Source organism: Muntiacus reevesi, chromosome 2 (assembly GCF_963930625.1).
Source record: "Muntiacus reevesi chromosome 2, mMunRee1.1, whole genome shotgun sequence".
Classification (NCBI taxonomy): Eukaryota; Metazoa; Chordata; class Mammalia; order Artiodactyla; family Cervidae; genus Muntiacus; species Muntiacus reevesi.
Genome location: NC_089250.1, coordinates 275,936,584 through 275,956,725, shown reverse-complemented (window position 1 = coordinate 275,956,725; position 20,142 = coordinate 275,936,584). Strand labels below are relative to the sequence as shown.

At 46.4% G+C, this 20,142-nt stretch overlaps 1 protein-coding gene across 1 annotated transcript; it reads right to left on the bottom strand.

The window, feature by feature from the left end:
- Nucleotides 1-10,079: 10,079 nt before the first annotated feature.
- On the bottom strand, nucleotides 10,080-16,946 carry LOC136158924 (cationic amino acid transporter 3-like). Its single transcript, XM_065920771.1, has 11 exons — nucleotides 16,574-16,946; nucleotides 15,152-15,310; nucleotides 13,214-13,391; nucleotides 12,774-12,886; nucleotides 12,382-12,604; nucleotides 12,068-12,207; nucleotides 11,863-11,965; nucleotides 11,494-11,693; nucleotides 11,132-11,298; nucleotides 10,547-10,655; nucleotides 10,080-10,132 (listed from the first exon to the last, which is right to left on the bottom strand). Exons 1-11 carry the CDS (start codon nucleotides 16,944-16,946, stop codon nucleotides 10,080-10,082), a joined length of 1,818 nt encoding a protein of 605 aa, XP_065776843.1.
- Between the last annotated feature and the right edge of the window lie 3,196 nt (nucleotides 16,947-20,142).

Genomic DNA, 20,142 nt, shown 5'->3' with positions numbered 1-20,142 from the left:
CAGAGCCTCGTTCTCTGCCCAGGAGTTGGACCTGGGGTGATGTTGGGGGGCCTGGATGAAAACCAGGAATCCTAGCTGCTCGTCCACCAGGGGCTAGAGGCTCAAAACCGGGTTCCCCCAGCTTTTGCTTTCATTGAAAAATGCATTTCTCAAGGAGGCAGAAATTGTAAAAATCAAAAACAAGAGCAGGTAGAATGTGTATTATAGAGACTCAGCCCAACAAGCAGACGAGCACAGTTTGTTCAGCTAAGACAGAAGCAAGGCCGTTACACACCCAGAGGGAAAGGGTGTGGGGTCCCCCACCCCATGAGGACGAGTTCCATGAACACGCAGGTAAATCATTCATACGGGGCCGTCCTTCCGGGTCTCTGTTAGCCTTTGGCCGGTTTTCTGGTTTCTGTCTCCACACTTGACTGTTCCAGGGTTACCAAAGACTCAGATTCTCTACACAGATGCTGAATCAACCCCCAAGCCAATTCTGGGGGAAGTAGAAGAGGACAGCTTCCTTATTTACTGGGCAAAGGGAGACACACCAGGCTTCTGCCTGAAAAGAGTGATGCGTCTCAACCCCAGGGAATTTAATCAGGGCTTTTACAACTGTGGGTCCAAGGCGGGGTCCCTGACAAGACTGCAGGTTGAGCAGGCTTGCACTCCCTTCATCTCATCTCAGGGGACCCAGGGTCTGTGGTGGTCGGCTCTCCCAGTCTTGATGACCTTCTCTGGTCCCTTTAATCTCAGCTGGTTCTGGGGCTGCTCCTCCCTTGATCAGCAACTGTGTGAATCTGCCCTTTGGAACGCATGGAAGGTCATCACAGCTGGAGTCTTGCCTGCAAGAAATGGGGGACAGAAGGGCCTCTGTGCCTGGGAGCCCCCCGGGGCAGACGCAGAGAACAGACGCGTGGGGAAGGCGAGGGTGGGGTGAACTGAGAGTCGCCCTGACATTCATACACCTCCACGTGTAATTCAGAGCTAACGGGAAATTGGTGTGTAACAGGGGCTCAGCCCCGTCTCTGTGGAGACCTAAAGGGTGGGTTGGGGGAGGGGAGGGAGGCTCAAGAGGGAGGATATATGTATGCTGCTCAGTCGCTTCAGTGTCTGACTCTGTGCCACCCCATAGACAGCAGCCCACCAGCCTCCCCTGTCCCTGGGATTCTCCAGGCAAGAATACTGGAGTGGGCTGCCATTTCCTTCTCCAATGCATGTAAGTAAAAAGTGAAAGTGAAGTCTCTCAGTCGTGTCCGACTCAGCGACCCCATGGACTGCAGCCTTCCAGGCTCCTCCGTCCATGGGACTTTCCAGGCAAGAGTACTGCAGTGGGGTGCCATAGCCTTCTCCGATATATGTATAATTATGGCTAAATTGAGTTGTTGTGTGGCAGAAGTAGCACAACAGTGTAAAGAAACTATCCTCCAATTAAAAAATAAACTAAGCAGAAAGCGTTCTATGGGACTCTCACACTTAACTAATCAAATTTGTTAATTTGTGCCATGTGAAATTAATTATTAGATCAGCAAAAGAACCTAGAAGGCAAAGCTTTCTGCTTCTTCAGAAGCAAAAGATTCCAGCACAGTCCCAGTCCCCACGCAGCAGCTGCTTAATCGGTAAAAGCTGGGTAGATAAGAATGATGATTTTTTTCGTTGAAATCAACCTGCTCTGCTGGTTCCCATCCAAACTCCCACACCTCTCAGCTGGTCTGATTTTGCACAAAATGCCTACCGTCTCTGTCCTGCTGTCCTGTGTAATTCAGGGGAGTTTATTATTGTCATTATTCCCTGCCTTCTTGGATAGGGACGAAGTGTCTTTAAGGGGCTTGATGATCAGAGAACTCACACTCCACACAATCTTCACCAAGGATCCCGAAACCTGGTAGCTTTCTGTTGCATTGTTTGCAGACTGACATGAAATGGGAACTCTGCTTTGGGGCAGAATGAAATGGAATTTGTAGGGAGCGACAGACTCTAGCCCGGCTCAGTCAAATCATCAAACCAGAGTGACCTCTTTTTTTTCTTTTCTCTTTTTATTTTGTATTGGGGTAGAGCCGATTAAGAATGTTGTGACAGTTTCAGGTGAAAAGGGAAGGGACTGAGCCATACATAATTCATGTATCCATTCTCCCCCAATGCCCACACACACAAACCAGAGCAGCCTGTCTCTGATTTACTTCACTCTGTGTGACAGGACCGAGTGTATATTAATGCAAGTATATTGAATCTTAGAAAAAACGGTATTGATGAATCCTTTTACAGGTTAGGAATGGAGGAGCAAATATAGAAAATGGACTTGTGGACACAGGGCGGGTAGGGCAGGGAACAAACTGCAATCATAGCAACAACATACACACGACCACGTGCAACACAGACAGCTGGTGGGAAGCTGCTGTTAGCAAAGGGGGCTCGGCTGGGGGCTCTGTGCGGACCGAGAGGGTGGGAGGGGGTGGGAGGGAGGGGGCGGTCCAGGAGGGAGGGGATGTGTGTGTACACACGGCTAATTCACGTGGTTGTGCAGCAGAAACCAACACAACCTTGTAAAGCAATTATATTCCCCTCCATAAAAACCTGCCTGGAGGGAGAGAGGTCTAGTCTCCTTCTGAATCAGCAATGGCAGGACCCTGTTTCCTGCTCTTTGAGGCATGAAATACACCTCACCACAGGGCTCCGCAAGGCTCGACTGACCCAATGAACAGAAGTCACCTGCCAGGTGGTTTCCACCAGTGTTACTCCAAAGTCCAAGGTTAGCACTTTGGTTCAGAGCAAGCATTCAAAGATCCAGGAAGCTCTGATTAGAGTCTTGGTTCTGCCAACAACTTGTGCCCTTGAGGAAGTCATTTAGTTCTCTGGACCCGTGTTTTCTTCTTGTTTAAATTCTTCTGATGAGCCCTTGTGCATGTCAAATGGTGCACCTGCTCTGAATAACATATGGTGGTTGCTCCAATATTAAAAATAATTTGCAACAATCCAGCAATTCCACTTCAGCAAGTACACCCAAAAGAAATGAAAATAGATTCTCAAAAGAGATATTTGTATACCCAGGGTCACAGAAGCATTATTCATAGGAGCTGAAAGTTGAAAATTAGAGTCGCTCATATTGTATCCGACTCTTTGCGACCACAATGACTGTTGCCTGCCAGACTCCTCTAACCACAGGATTCTTCTGGCAAGTTGGAAAGTTGAACGCTGGAAGCAACATAAACATTCATCCAGGAAGGACTGCATAAACACAAGGTGGTCTATACCCACAGTGGAATATTACTAAGCCTTAAAAAGGCAGGAACTTCTGACCCATGATACCATGTGGAGGTAATTTGAAGACATTATGCTGAGTGACCTAAGCCAGTCACAAAAATACAAATATCGCATGATTCCACTTCTACGAAGTACTGAAAAAGTCAAAGCCGTGGAGACAAATGTGGAATGGTGGTTGGCCAGGGGCTGAGGTAAAGGGGGAACTGGAGAGTTATCATTCAATGGGGACACAGGAGAACGAGTTCCAGGGACTGGCTGCAGAACCATGGAAATATACTTAACATTTTTGAACTGTACACTTAAAACAGTTAAGTTGGTTAATGTTATGTTATGTGTATTTTATCACCATTTTAAAAAATTGCTGCCCATGCTAAGTAATAGAACAGCTTCACACAGTTACTGGGTGTAGCAAACCCAAAGGGAACTGAAGATAAGTCAGCAAGCATTGGTCCTCCACACAAACCTAAACCTGTGGGTGTTCAGGTCCCTTACAGTTACCTGAATATCTACAGAAGAGGAGGAACCCATACATTCCAAGGGCCAGAAGAATACAGGAACCTGAAATCAGTGGTCCACATCATAACCCATACTTAAGGGTAATTAATCTCTAATATTATTTGAACATGAGTAAAATTGTCTTAGAGTCTCACAGCACTGATCTAATCTCCCGTACTTTTCCTTACACACACACACACCACAGACACTTTCATCTAGAAAACGGGTCTCTCCACCCTCAGGCTGGAGCCGGGTTGAGACCCCTGCACTCTGGGGTTGCAGAGGTCTCCTTGGGAGGATGTGAACTCAGCGCCCAGTCTCCTACAGAAGAGGGTGACTCGAGACTTACTGAATCCTTGGAGTAGAGCCTGGAGCACTGGGTCAGTCAGGGAGGCTGAGGTTAAGCAGTGCGGGGCTGGAGCTGAGACATCTCCAAGAACTGAAGCAGGGAGTCCTGAGCACAGAAGACAGTCCTCGGGCTGTTGGGGTGGAGATGGGGTCGGGAGGAAACACCTGCAGCACAGCTATCAGCCCTGACTTTTCTGTGGTTACCCTCAGGGGGTAGTTCTGAGATGGCCTTTATTGTGCTAAAATACACACAACATAGAATTTACCACTTCAACCATTTTAAGTGTCCAGTTCAAAACTGTTCAGGACCCAAAAAAAAAGTGTTAAGGACATTCATAGTTTGTATAACCAATCTCTTGAACTTTTTTTCAGCAAAACTGAAACTGTACACATTAAACTGAAATTCCCTCTTGCTGCTCTGCAGTTCCTGGCGATCCCCATTCTACTCTCTTAACCTGACCCCTCGAGGTACTTCACTAAGTGGGGCCCTCCGGTCTGTGTCATTTCCTGTGGAACTGCCTTCACTACTGTAACAGCCGCAAGGCTCATCCAGGTTGTAGCTTAGTGCAAATGCAGTGTTTTATTTGTGATGGCGCATCTGCCTGATTTTTATGGGGTTTTTGTAGTCTTCCATCGGTGCTCTCACATTTGAAGGAGCAGACTTGTCCTTCAGTCTGTGGGGGTTCCCTCCAGCTGGGGTATTATTCTCTTTGACGGTGGTGATTCCTGGGGTTTCCTGTCTTTCTCTCCCTACACCTGCTCCACTCTGCTTGCTCCCTCTTGTGGGAGAATTCTTAAGCTTTTCTGTCTCGTCTGTGATCCTAAAAGAAATCCGTCCTGAAGATTCACTGGAAAGACTGATGCTGAAGCTGAAGCTGCAACACTTTGGCACCTGATGCAAAGAACTGACTCACTGGAAAAGACCCTGTGACTGCATGGTGACTGCAGCCATGAAATTAAAAGACGCCTGCTCCTTGGAAGAAAAGCTGTGACCAACCTAGACAGCATACTAAAAAGCAGAGACATTACTTTGCCAACAAATGTCTGTCCAATCAGAGTTATGGTTTTACCAGTGGTCATGTATGGATGTGAGAGTTGGACTATAAAGAAAGCTGAGCGCCGAAGAAGTGATGCTTTTGAACTGTGGTGTTGAAGAAGACTCTGGAGAGTCCCTTAGACTACAAGGAGATCCAACCAGTCCATCCTAAAGGAAATCAGTCCTGAGTATTTATTGGAAGGACTGATGCTTAAGGACTGAAACTCCAATAGTTTGACACCTGGTGCAAAGAACTCACTCATTGGAAAAGACCCTGATGTTGGGAAGATTGAAGGCAGGAGGAGAAGGGAAAGACAGATGGTTGGATGGCATCACCAATTCGATTGACATGAGTCTGAGCAAGCTCTGGGAGTTGGTGATGGACAGGGAAGCCTGGCGTGCTGCAGTCCATGAGGTCGCAGAGTCGGACACGACTCAGCAACTGAACTGAACTGAGCTGAGCTGCTCTTACAACTCACCAGGCTGCCTCCCGGAAACCTGTCTTTGGATTTCCAGCAGGCGGCACTAGACCTCACGTCTGCGGGCACCCTCGCCCATAGCAGGGGCTGGTTTCTGAGCCTGCTCCTCCCCTACCAGAGCTGCCATGGGCGCTGCAGGGGGTGGGTCACACAAGGAGCCCCCGGAGAGTTGGGGGGCTGGTGTAGGTCCAGCACCCGGGGCTCTGAGGGTGCCCGGGGACCCAGGAGGGAGGTTCCGGGGTGTGGTGCTCCCAGAAGCTTCTCAGTGAACCGCCTGTGGGGAGCGGTCACTTTCACGCCCTTCGCAGTGTTTATCAGCCTCTTTACCAAAACCCTTCCTCAAAACCCTTCCTCTCCCTCGTCATGGGGGTCCCCCCTCAGGTCTCCGGTGCTGCGGGAGAGAAACAGGTGTCTCCACGGATGTCTGCAGAGCTCGGGCTGTTTTTTCTGTGGTGGGAGGTCAACCCCGTGGGATGTTTCCTTGTGGGGGGGAGGGGAAAGCGTCTGCTATTTCAGCCTTGATCAGACTCCTTTTTGTTTTTTTTTTTATGCCAGAATCCTCCCCTGCTTGGTGAAGGCTGCATGTGTAATCAATCTCTTCAGTCCTGTCCGACTCTTTGTGACCCCATGGACCCGAGCCCACCAGGCTCCTCCGTCCATGGGATTCTCCAGGCAAGAATCCTGGAGTGGGTTGCCATGTCCTTCTCCAGGGGATCTTCCCAACCCAGGGGTCGAACCCGTGACTCCTGTGTCTCCTGCATTGGCAGGCGAGTTCTCTACCGCTGAACCACGGGGGAAGCCCCGGGGAAGCCCCTAGTGAAGGTTGCTGCTGCTGCTGCTAAGTCGCTTCAGTTGTGTCCGATCTGGGCGACCCTATAGATGGCAGCCCACCAGGCTCCCCCATCCCTGTGATTCTCCATGCAAGAACACTGGAGTGGGTTGCCATTTCCTTCTCCAATGCGTGAAAGTGAAAAGTGAAAGGGACTTAGCGACCCCATGGACGGCAGCCAACCAGGCTCCTTCGTCCATGGGATTTTCCAGGCAAGAGTACTGGAGTGGGGTGCCATTACCTTCTCTAAGTAAAGACTGACCTTCTGCGAATCCCCTCCCTTGCATGGAATGTCTAGGTCAGTATCTCTGCGTTCCCACGACCACCATCACCACGACCACCACCAGCACTGGCAGTATCACCCCCCAGAGGGGTCCAGGCAGGTTCCCTGGCTCTGCAGGTTCTGCGGCCCATAGCGAGGTCTGTCGGCCTGTGACCCGGATGCACAGACAGACAAGACTCCTCCAGGGCTCCTTGGGCAGATGGCGCTGTGTCCCCCACACTCACAGAGGTGCCTTTTCTCTGGAGTGGATGTCTAACTCATTGTTTATTTATTCAAATAGACTTGGTTTATATTACTTTTAGGTGTACTGCCTAGTGATTTTGGTATTTTTACAGATGCTGTATAATATTATCTGTAGAATCTGAAAAAATAACATAAATGAATACATATAGCAAAACAGAAACAGCCTCACCAATTCAGAAAACTTACAAGTGGCCATCTGTGAAGCGAGGGAAGAGGGAAGGGGCAAATTGGGTGTATGGGATTAAGAGATACAAGGTAGGAGGAGAAGGGGACGACAGAAAAAGAGACATTGGATGGTATCACTGACTCGAACATGAGTTTGAGTAAGCTCTTAGTGCTGGTGATGGACAGGAGGCCTGGCATGCTGCAGTCCGTGGGATCGCAAAGAGTCAGACACAACTGAGTGACTGAACTGAATACATAACCAGTAAGGATATGTTTGGAGCACAAGGAATTATAGCCATTGTCTTGTATAACTTCTACTGAAGTATCATCTGTAAAACTACCAAATCACTGTGCTGTATATTTGAGATGAATGTTATATTGTAAACCAATGATACTTTGCTTTTTTATGTTGACAGCATTTTTTTAATTTAAAAAATTATTTCATTTTAGTTGGAGATACTTCAATTAAAAAAAATACTGGTATAACAAGTAGTTCACAATTGTTTGCTTCTTGTTTCTCAGTAGAAATTAAAGTTTCTAAGTGTTAAGAATTCTGATTAATACATGTAATTAAAATGACTAAAATTACTAAGGCAATCATCTCTGCATGCAAGGAAATGTTTTAAACGTTATCAGGAAACCCACTGAGACTTGCAGATCCGAGTCCCCTCTTTGTCTCATTTTCTCTACCTGGCCTGGCTAACATGAGTCTAGCAACCATTTGTTTTACCATCTTCATGTGAATGGCCTTCCTTCTCTTTCAAGTCCCAAACCACTACCCCCAATACTCTCTTTAGTCTTTAACTGAAGACGGTACAGAAGGAAAAGGAGTTGGTTATTCTGGTAAGTTGCTCAGTTTTCTTTGGTCTCTCCCCTGTATTGTCGTTCAGTCACTCAGTCTGTGGACTGCAGCACGCCAGGCTTCCCTGCCCATCACCAACTCCCAGAGTTTGCTCAAACTCATGACCATTGAGTTGGTGATGACATCCAACCATCTCATCCTCTGTTGTCCCCCTTTCCTCCTGCCCTTGATCTTTCCCAGCATCAAGGTCATTTCCAATGAGTTGGCTCTTCCCATCACGTGGCCAAAGTATTGGAGTTTCAGCTTCAGCATCAGTCCTTCCAATGAATATTCAGGACTGATTTCCTTTAGGATGGATTGGCTGGATCTCCTTGCAGTCCAAAGGACTCTCAAGTGTCTTTTCCAACACCACAGGTCAAAAGCATCCATTCTTCAGTGCTCAGCTTTCTTTGTAGTCCAACTCTCACACATCCATACATGACTACTGGAAAAACCATAGCTTGGACTATATGTACCTTTGTTGGCCAAGTGATATCTCTGTTTTTTAATTCACTGTGAAGCCTTATCATAGCTTTTCTTCCAATGAGCAAGTGTCTTTTAATTTCATGGCTGCAGTCACTGTCTGCAGTGATTTTGGAGCCCAAGAAAATAAATTCTGCCACTGTTTCATTGTTTCCCTATCTATTCGCCATGAAGTGGTGGGACCGAATGCCGTGATCTCCGTTTTTTTAATGTTGAGCCGTAAGGCAGCTTTTTCACTCCCCTCTTTCACCTTCATCACATTATTGAGCTATCACTTGATTTTTGTCCCGTTAACCTATCTCATGTCAATTTAATCCTTAGACCGACCAGAAGAACCTGGAAGGGTTGATTCAGTTTCTCATCAAGGCTCTTTTATGGGTGGTGTTCTGTTGCCTGTTACAGCATATTGGTAGCACAGGATATCTGGTTGGCCCACAGCAGTAAGCGAAGAACAGCAATCAGGTGATGTCAACCCCTTCAGACAAAGTTCTACTTGACAGCTTCAATCTCCATTAATTTCTTCCTAAGCCTGTACTGTCATGAGAACTGGCAAGGTAGTGATGTTCCTAATTCTGTTTGTCCACCTCCATCTGTATTTTTATTCATCTAATACCTTGCTACTCAGTTTATTGACCTGTATCCCTCATTTACTCTAGTTCAGTTGCTCATCCCCACAAACAACCCTCTACTTCATTATTATCAATATCTTGAATGTGCATAATCTCAATGTCAGGCACTCTGTTCTGCAATAACTCTTTAACGTGTCTATCCAGTTTCATTTCCTGTCTTTTAGTTCCACCCAGTTGTAACCATTTATCAATAAATCACAATTTACTACTTCTTTCCTTCACCTCTGACAATGCAGGTGTTTTTTTTTTTTCCAATTAAGAAATTTCCATCATCAACTCTATTGTGTAACTCCAAGAGTCTGTGATAGAAAAGTAAAGAGAAATAGTCATTTACAAAAGATTACACTATGCCTCCATAAAGCTGGGGGAAAAGATAAAAATGATCATTTTACTATGATGACATGATCCACTTTATCTGTTATTCTTTTCCTTTTCTTAAAGTCTACTTTGTCTGATAGTAATAGAGTTGCCTTAGCTTTCTTGTGTTACTGTTTGCACAGTGCATCTGTTCCCTTCCTTTTACTTCCAACTTACCTCTGTCCTAATATTTCAAGTGCAGCACTGGACATAGTATACAGTTACCTGTCTTTCCTCCCCAGTCATCTCTGCAATTTTGCTAAAAAAAAAAAGCATGAGGAGGAGCTTTGTATGTACAGGTTAATGTTTTATTTCTTCCTCCAGTAGCTGTTTACATTGTTATACATTCTTTGTGAAATATCATCTTGCTGCACACTTATAAAACATGCCCTTTTTTATGTGGGTATCATGGTCTGAAAAGAATACTTAAAAATTATTCAGCATGTAAGTCATTTGTCCACTGGCAATAAATATAGGTCCCTAAATGCATTGCACCTTCATAGTTCATAGAGGCTCAAAGTGCCCCTTGAACCAGGAGATTCCTCTAGCGTTTGGAGGGATTCCACACAGCATCTATGTGCTGTGGTTAAGATGATTCAGCAGAAGGGATACTTGGGTGAAGAGTTTGGAAGGTGGAGGCTGTTGCTTCTAGTTCTGCTCCAGGCTATGTCGGATCCCATAGCCAAAGTATATGGCAAATCCTAGTAGGGAAATGAGACGATGAGAAGGGAAAGTAGGTGCTCTCCTTACTGATACACGCTTGTGTACACACACGCTCATGTGCATGCTCAGTCCCTCAGTTGCGACTGATTCTTTTGTGACCCCACGGACCATAGCCCTCCAGGTTCCTCTGTCCATGGGATTCTCCAGTCAAGAATACTAGGGTGGGTTGCTATTTCCTCCTCCAGGGGATCCCCCTGGCCCAGGGGTTGAACCCATGATCTTATGTTTCCTGCATTTACAGGTGGATTCTTCATCCCTGAGACACCAGGGAACCCTACACTTGCTCAGTAGGTCTCCTATGAGGGTGTCTGACACAGAATAGGGGAGTGGTGTTAGGAAGAGGATGGGGATCAGTCAACTGAGAGGTCTCTTAATCCAAGAAAACCACTTACCAATGGCATTCCAGACACCGAATTGGATCCAGGCCCCAGAAGTCAACTGCATCATCAGGTAAATGTTCATAAAGATGCTCACCAGTGGGAGGACAGGCAGAGCAGGGACCTGTGGGCAGAGTCAGTTCATCCCTGAACACAGCCCAGATGTCAGAAAAGGAGCCCCCAACCCACATGTGGGCAGGAAGACTCCAGTCCTATTGAAGCTGTGTGTTCAGTGCCTACTGAAACTGGGTATGTGAAGCACTGAGTGTGGATCAGGAAAGGGTCCATTGGTTTGAGCAATTTCCCATCTTCCCACATTTAGCAAAGGAGGTTTAGGCCTCAAAGCAGGTAGACTACATTCACTCAAGGTGCATAGTTTGGGCACATAAGGTCACCTACTTTTTAAAAATTAATTAATTAATTAATTTAGCTGCATCAGAACTGAGTTGTGGCCTGAGGGCTTCTCTAGTTGTGGGGCTTGGGCTTAGTTGCCCTGCAGCATGTGGGATATTTGTTTCCCCACCAGGAATCTAACCTACATCCCCTGCATTGCAAGGTGAATTCTTAACCACTGGACCACCAGGGAAGTCCCTCACCTACCCTGAATGAAAGAGGAGAGGGGTCCTGGGGCTGCCTCCAGATGATGACCGTGACCCCAGTGATGAGCAGCAGCAACAGCACAGCCATTGTTGTGAGCATGGGGACTCCAGAGAACACCTGGCTGGGCCACTGGGCCAGGATCAGGTTCAGGATGGTCAGCAGGAGGGCTGCAGGGGTCAAGGTGGAGGAGAACCGGCTGGACCCAGAAGACAAAGACATCAGGACCTCGGGTCACACCCCTCCCCAGGCTGCCCACATCAGGAAGGGCCATGATATCTCCAAGACTCCTCAAGTGACAAATATACACTCCTACCCATCCTGCCAATTTCAGAATACCAGCAAAGAGAAGTCCCCCTGCTCACCAAGCAGGAAGGCACATGCATACACAATCTGGCCAGATTTCTGGGTGGGGATGGCGCTGGTAGGGAACCATAGACTCTTCAGAATGTTTGAGTTTCCTGCTTCAGAGACAGGTTCTGAATGGTTTTCTTCAACTTTAGGCTCCATCTCAATTTCCTCCTCTGTTTTCTCCTTCTTGCTGAAATTCTGATCTGCCTGGTACCTGAGTGAGAGGATATTAAGGCAGGATTAACAGCAGCCCCTATACTCATCCAATATCAGAGAGCTTATTCCAACTCTTTCCTGACTTCAGCAGGGCAGGACATGAAGCTAGACGAACCTTAGCTCCCCTTGAGTCCACGACCCCCAGCCAAGGTGTAGCAGAGTCTCACCTGAGGGCGAGGACAGAGAGAGCCACCAGGGAGTAAGCAAGCAGGGTGCCGATTGATAGGAAGTCCACCAGATTGCTGAACTCGAAGAGTAACGCCATGACCGCTAGGATGAGGGCACAGACAAGGTGGGGAAGGGAGTGAGAAACAGCCAGAAATATCAAAGGTAAGGAAATGATCAAACAAGGGATGGATTGTGTTTATTCACCTGCAAGGGTTCCAGAAGATATGATGGCCATGACCGGGGTGCCTGTGTGAGCATGGATCTGGGCAAGTCCCCGAAAAAGGAGCCCGTCCTCTGCCATCACGTACATCACCCGAGGCATGGGGAACATATCACCGAGGAGACTGGAAAAGAAAATGGCAACGCATATGAGGACATGGAGAGACAGGAAGGAAGCACCGAGGCTTCCATGTTCTAGTCTACTTGGGTCAAGGTGCTCTTCCCTCTTGTCTCTCAATCCCAAGAACTGAGATACCCGAGCATCTGACAGTCAATGGGGAGAAAACCAAGACACTGACCTGGATGTAAGAGCACAGAGGGCGCCAACAGCCACGACATATCTGGCAGGGCCCCACCCAACGTGGAGAAAAGCCTGTGGCAAGGGGCTGTCAGGATGAATCTGGTAGTAGGGCACCATGAGGGTGAGTGCCGCTGAGACACCAAAGCATGCCAAAAAACAGATGATGATCGTGATCATGGTGCTCATGGGGATGGACCATTGAGGATTTAAGGCTTCTTTCCCTGCAGGATGCATAGATGTACTAGGTTAGGAAAACACAGTGAGTGAAAGCACAATATTCCCTTTCCTCTTGCACCATCAAAAGCAGCCTAAACTTCTTCCAACTCCTATGCCCAAGGGCAGCCTAATCTGTGGTCAAATCCCTGATGAGAAGCACAGTGACTATATTACCTTTAGTGACAATGGCATCAAAACCAATAAACATGTAGAAACACATAGCTGCTCCCTGGAGAATTCCATCAAAGCCAAAAGGTGCAAACCCTCCAGAACCCAGAGGACCCAACCTATGGTGAGAGAAGGAATGAGGAAGAACATGAGTGAGGTGAGTTCAGCCATCTTTACTGGACTCTTCCCTTCATACCACAAGTGCTGGGATCCAGGACCCCCATCACTTAGATCCATCAGCCCAGGTCTGTTTGGTGGTGGTTTAGTCAATAAATCATGACTGACACTTTCAACCCTATGGGCTGTAGCCTGCCAGGCTCCTCTGTCCATGGAATTCTCCAGGCAAGAATCCTGGGGTGGGTTGCCACTTTTTAGTCCCCACAAGATTTGCAGGTTTGCACCTTCTATCACACAAGTGTCACTATGGACAAGAAAACCCTCCTAACCTAGAGGTGCCACTGGATTCAGATGTGTTCAATGCATAGTCCTGTTCTGTGAGTTTCCAGTTGTGCAGGTCTCCCTTAATGAAACCAGAGATGATGATGAAGCTGAGAACCAAAACGTTGATGCCTGTGAACACTTTGTAAATCAGGGTTGACTCAGGAGCGCCCAGAACCAGTAATCCTGTGGGAAAGATGGAATATGAGACATCCAAAATAGCCAAATCCATAGACACAGAAAGCAGACCAGTGGCTACAGTGTCATGAGGGCTGATGGTGGTGGATAGATGGACAGTGACTACTCAGTGAGTGCAGGATTTCCTTTGGTTGTGATGCAAATGTTTGGAACTAGATGGAAGTGATGGTTACACAACACTGTGAAGGTACTAAGTCCCACTAAGTACGCTTTAAGGTGGCTTGTTTCTTACTGTGCCATCATCTCACAGTAGACATGTTTATCAAATCATCATGTGGTACTTAAACTTATACAATCCTCGATGTCAACTAACTCAATAAAATTGGGGGGGATATAATTAAATGGTTAATTTTATGCTCTGTAAATTTTCTCTCAATTAAAAAAAAGTTTGGTCTCAGTACAGAGGAAGAAACTTGTCAGTCTAAGTAAATGCTTCTCTGTTGGGAGTGGTTTTGTTCCCAAGGGACTGTTGGCAACGTCTGGAGACAGTCTCTTTGTTTTGTTTTGGATTCATTTTTTGGCCATGCCATGGTTTGTAGGATCTCCATTCCCTTGCCATGGATGAACCTGGGCCATGGCAGTGAAAACCCAGAATCCTAACCACTAAACCACCAGATACACAGATGACACCACCCTTTTGACAGAAGGTGAAGAGGAACTGAAGAACCTCTTGATGAAAGTGAAAGAGGAGAGTGAAAAAGCTGGCTTAAAACTCAACATTCAAAAAACCAAGATCATGGCATCCAGTCCCATCACTTCAGGGCAAGTAGATGGGGAAACAATGGAAACAGGGACAGACTTTCTTTTCTTGGGTTCCAAAATCACTGCAGACAGTGACTGCAGCCACGAAATTAAAAGACACTTGCTCCTTGGATAAAAAGGTCTGACCACCCTAGTCAGCATATTAAAAAGCAGAGACATTACTTTGCCGACAAAGGCCCATCTAGTCCAAGCAGTGGTTTTTCCAGTAGTCATGTATGGATGTGAGAGTTGGACTATAAAGAAAGCTGAGCACTGAAGAATTGATGCTTTTGACCTGTGGTGTTGGAGAAGACTCTTGAGTCCCTTGGACAGCAAGGAGAGCCAACCAGTCCATCCTAAAGGAAATCAGTCCTGAGTATTCATTGGAAGGACCGATGCTGAAGCTGAAACTCCAATATTTTGGTCACCTGATGCAAAGAACTGACTCATTGGAAAAGACCCTGGTGCTGGGAAAGATTGAAAGCAGGAGGAGAAGGGGACAACAGAGGATGAGATGCTTGCATGGCATGACTGACTTGATGGGCATGAGTTTGAGTAAACTCTGGGAGTTGGTGATGGACAGGGAAGCCTGGCATGCTGCACTCCATGGGATTGCAAATAGTCAGACATGACTGAGTGACTGAACTGAAGTGAAGCCACCAAGAAACTCCCTGGACACATTCTGATTGTCACAATTGGGGGGGGGGGTTGGTGTCACCCATATCTAATGAGCATAGTCCAAAGATGCTACACATCCAATGGTGATTAAATTAAGAAAACCTACAGTGCACAGGTTAGCCCCCACACCAAAGGCTGTTCCAGCCTAGAAGATCAGTAATGCCTAGGGTGGGAAACAATGGTCTATGTCTTGCCTTCCTGTCTCTCATACCACAGACCATTCTTCCCAGTTCTATTCCCCTACTATGCTGCTACCCCAAGCTTTTCCCACCCCACTTCCCCCTCCACACCCCACTTTTCCCATCCTATCATGAAAATCCCCAGCTTACCAGTGAGAAGCAGCAACACGGCCAGTGCAACAAAATCTGGGTACTTGGCCAGGAAGTAGGGCATATATGGAGAGAAAGTTCCCTCTAACGCCTGAGAGATGTGGTTTCCAATCAGGCTGTCGAAGGTGTGGCTCCAGGTCCTGGCCACACTTGCAACGGCTGCAGCAGCAGCAGAAGGAACATTTGTTAACAAACATAAATTGAACCCCTCTATGTGCCATAGGATATATTTTGGGGGAAAATTACAAAATACTGATGGTGAGTACAGCTTTGTGGAACTCTGGACACAGAGACCTTTTTGTCCCCTGTTTCTTGTAGGCAAAACTCTAGCCTCCGTGACCTTCCCTGAGTTCCAATGAACAGATTCAAAGAGTTGCTAATCGAGGGGTGGGGGGAGGGGCCAAGAAAACACCTGAGGCAAGATTAAAGAGACCACAGAAGCTCATCAATATTAGGTGGCTTGTTGGTTGCTTTCCTGATTGTCTAGTGGTTAAGAATCTGCCTTGCAATGAAGGGAGTCATGTTCGATTCCTGGTCAGGGAACTAAGATCCCACGTGGTACAGAGCAACTAAACATGAGCATCACAACTAAAGAGTCCATGCCCCTTGATGAAAGATCCTGTGTGCTGTAACTAAGACCTGACACAGTCAAATAAATAAATAGTCAAGAAAATAAAGAAAGTAAAACTTAAAAATAAATTAGGAGAGCTGATCACCTAAGATTCTGCACATACTGTGAGCTTGTCAGGATAGCTCTGACCAGGAGCCCTGACTATATAACCTCTCCCTATTCCCCAGGAAGTGAGGGCAGTGTTATTAAGGCACTAACCTACTGTGTTCCCCCTTTGCCTGGCAAAGAAATAAAGTCACTCTCTCCTACTTCATGACTCTGTCTCTGTATTTCTGTTTGGTGTTGGTGCACAAAGAGCCAAGATTTTGCATCAATACCTACTCTCAAAGAGTTCTTTTTCATGAGGTGGGGAGAGTAGATGCAAATGATTACCATATAGGTCAACTATTTAATATGTTGGCAGGTGATCAAGGTTATGTAAGAAAACAGTGAAGTGGGAACAGGAAAGATGGGAGACAAGGGTTGAAGTCTTAAATCAAGTGGTAAAGGAAAATCCCATGAATGCAACAACTGAGCAGAGACTTCAATACAGTGAGGGGAGGAGCCTGTGGGACACACCTCCCTCTCACCCACTCCTGACAGCTCCCTTTCCCCTGGGTTTTTGGTCCATCATTTAAGGAAGCAGGAGAAAGCTGACTAGAATGAAGTTGTGGGGTTTTCCTGACACTATTACCCTCCTCCTCCTCCTCCAGCAATGTGGATGACAAAGTGCTCATGAATGACTGAAGACCCAACTCCTCACTCCTAATTTCTGATCTCAAGCCCCACATGTTTTCCACCCATCATCTTACCAATGACATAAGTTAGTATGAGGTTCCAACCAGTGACGAAAGCCCACAGTTCTCCCACACTGATGTAGCTGTAGAGATGCGCAGAACCAGTCCATGACACCCGTGTCCCAAACTCTGCATAGCAGAGCCCAGACAACAGAGAAGATAGGGCGGCCACCAAGAAGGAGATGATGATCGCTGGTCCAGCAATGAACACAGCCACTTCTCCCACCAGGATGTACACTCCAGCCCCCAGGGTGCTGGCCACACCCAATATCACCAGGTCAAGGGTGTTCAGGTGACGGGCCTCGGGACTCTCAACTCCCTCAGTGGGCTTCAACTGTCGCCTTCGAACCAGCTTCTGACCAAATTTGTGAACATCCTGACATTGCATCCTAGACACAGTTGAGGAAGTAAGATCTGCTGAGGAAACAAGACACAAAGCCATCAAGAATGTTATCCACCCTTGATCCTGGGAGTTTCACAGATGAACAGCGTGATAGGGACCAGGTGGTCAAAGGACACATTGGCTAAGTTCTCCATCTCTGAGCTTTGATTTCTTAAACATAAAGAAGATTCTTAATATGATTTGAAGTTACTAGAAAGTTTTTTTAAAGAGAAGTGAAGGTGAGCAGACTGTCTCCCCCAAATGTACCACTTTGGCATGCAGGTTGCTTTGAACTAAAGTCAACTAAGACCCAGCAGACTCGGGAGAAGTTCCTTGTCTCTCCTTTAACTGCTCAAAATAATGTAGATTAGGAGACCTATGCCAGGCAAAGAGTTATTTACCAGGGACAGCTTTTTATCTCAGAAAGACTTACCTGTCTAGAGCAGCAAACCTTTGTTTTCAAAACGCTAGCTCTTCCCATCATCCTGTGGATTGTCCTCATCTCTTTTGAAGCCCCAGATCCCTAACCCCTTCTCCTCAGCTCAGGGGGGCATATAAGCGTCAAATTCCTGTCTTTGAGCCTTTGAGTTTTCATGGGATTCCAATACATAACAAATTAAACTTGTTAATGTAACTTATGCCAACTTAATTATTAGACCAGTAAAAGCTCCTATAAAGAAAAAATTTCTGCTCCTACAGAAGCAAAGGCTTCCAGCAAAGTGCCAGGCACAGAGTAGCTGCTTAGTTGGTATGAGTTGAGTGGATAAGAATGCCTACTTTTGAATAGAAATCCATCTGTTGGTTCAAATTTCACTCTGCTATATATTAGTTTGTCTGATGTTGCACAAGCTACATACCACTGTTTGTCTTTCTTTACTCAATCCCTGGGTCAGGAAGATCCCCAGGAGAAGGGAATGAAAACCCACTCCAGTAGAGTTGCCTGGAGAATTCCACAGACAGAGGAGCCTGGTGGGCTACAGTCCATGGGGTCATAAAGAGTTGGACAATACTGAGAGACTAACACTTTCACTTCATAAAACAGGGAACTTTGCTATCATCATTATTCCCTCCCTTCTTTGATATGCTTGAAGTGACTCTTTTAGGAGCTTGATGATCAGAGAGTTCAGACCCCACACTTTTCTTCACCAAGGATCCTGAAACTTATTCTCTTCCTGTTTCGTTGCTCACAGAGTGACATGGAATAGGAACTCTGCTTTGTAACCTAAGGAGATGGAATTTGTAGGAGGGACAGATTGTGGCCCAGCTCAGGCAATGCATCAAACCAGAGAGGTGTCCCAACTGGAGGGAGGGACTAGCCTTCATTCTGAATCAGAAATGACAGGACTCTATTTCCTGCTCCTTTGGGGTGTGAAATGTCCCCTCACTACACTGCCCTGCAGGGCTAGGATGATCTAGTGACCACAAGTTACTGCCATGGGATTTCTGACTGTGATACTCCAAAGTCCAAGTTTAGCATTTTGGTTAAAAATAAACATTCAAGGAACCAGGAAAGTGTGGCTAGAATCTTGATACCACCTGTGCCTTTGAACAAGTCATTTACTTCTCTGGTCCTCTGTTTCCTTCCTGTTTAAATTGGCTGATGAACCGTGGTGCACAGTTAGTAGGAATGTGAAATGGTACAGCTGATATGGTGGTTCCTCCAAAAACTAAAAATGCATTTACTATGTGATCACTAGCAATTTCTCTTGTGTATGTACACCCAAGAGAACTGAAAATAGGATCTCAGAGAAATATTTGTACAGCCATGCTCATAGCAGCATTATTCACAATAGCTGAAAGTTGGAAGCAGCCTAAAGGTACATGCAGGAAGGAACAAACATAATGTGGTCTATAAATAATGGGATATTATCCAGCAGGAAGAAGGCAGGAAATCCTGGGCCATGCTGCAATGTGGAAGAACCACTGGGACATTATGATAAGTGATTTCACAGTCACAGAATGACAAGCATGTATATTTCTTCCTGCACAAAGTTCCTAAAGTAGTCAAATTTATAGAGGTAGAAAGAAAAAAAAAATAGTTGTTTCTCCAGGGCTGGGGTGAAGGGAAAAACAGAGAGTTATTGCTAAATGGGGACCCAGTTTCAAGTTTACAAGATGAAAAGAGTGCTGGAGATTGGATGAGCAACAATTTAAATATATTCAACATTACTTATTGTACCCTTAAAATGGTTAAGATGGTAAATTTTATGTTATGTGTGTTTTACCACCACTTTCCTAAACTGCTGCCATGGTAAATGATAAAGCTGACTTCACAGAGTTGCTTTTAGTAGCAAACCTCAACGTGATATAATATAAATTACCAAATAGTCGCCCCTCATGAATACCCACATCCGTGGGTGCTCGAGTTCCTCCTAGTCACCCCTACATCTGCAGACACAAAGAGCAGACAGTAGAGTGAGGAGTGAAGTCAGTGGTGCACATGTGACATTCACTGTGTGAGCGTAATTACTGTTTGTACATGAGTCAAAATAATCTTATATGTAAGGACACTGATCCAGTCACTCCCCCTCCCCGGCACACACACACACTTCTCTTTTCATCCACATCTGTCGATCCCAGCTCCTGCTTCCATGTAGAAAATGGGTCTCTCCACCCTCAGGCTGGAGCCAGGCTGACCCCCCTGCACACTGGGGTTGCAGAGGTCTCTTTGGGAGGATGTGAACTCAGCGCCCAATCTCCTACAGAAGAGGGTTACCCAAGACTTACTGGATCCTTGTAGCAGAGCCTGGAGCACTGGGTCAGTCAGGGAGGCTGAGGTGCAGGGCTGGAGCTGAGACATCTACAAGAACTGAAGTGGGGAGTCCTGAGCACAGAAGACAGTCCTCACCCCTGGGCTGTTGGGGTGGAGATGGGGTTGGGCGGGCAGTTAGCATCTGCGGTGCTGTTATCAGCCCTTGACACTTATGTGGTTACCCTCATGGGAGATTCTGAGAGGGCTTTTTTCTTTTTTTGTGTGGTAAAACACACATAACATAAAATCGACCATTTTAACCATCGTTAAGTCTCCATATCAGTAGTAGTAAGTACATACACATTTTGTGCAACCAAACCCCAGGACTTTTTTCATCTTTCAGAACTTCAGCTCTATATCCATTCATCAGCAACTCCCCCTTTCTCCTCCACCAGTTCAGTTCAGTTTGCTCAGTTATGTCCAACTTTTTGTGACCCCATGGATTGCAGC

Bases quoted from the DNA above. Each gene is read 5' to 3' on its own strand.
- LOC136158924 (XM_065920771.1), bottom strand. From the start codon at position 16,946: ATGCAATGTCAGGATGTTCACAAATTTGGTCAGAAGCTGGTTCGAAGG. The intron at 12,208-12,381 runs GTCAGTGTCTTG...TTTCTTTTCCAG, and splicing joins CTCTGTGCTCTTACATCCAG to TCTCCTCGGTGATATGTTCC. The intron at 11,966-12,067 runs GTGAATAAACAC...CCCTCATCCTAG, and splicing joins ATCTTCTGGAACCCTTGCAG to CGGTCATGGCGTTACTCTTC.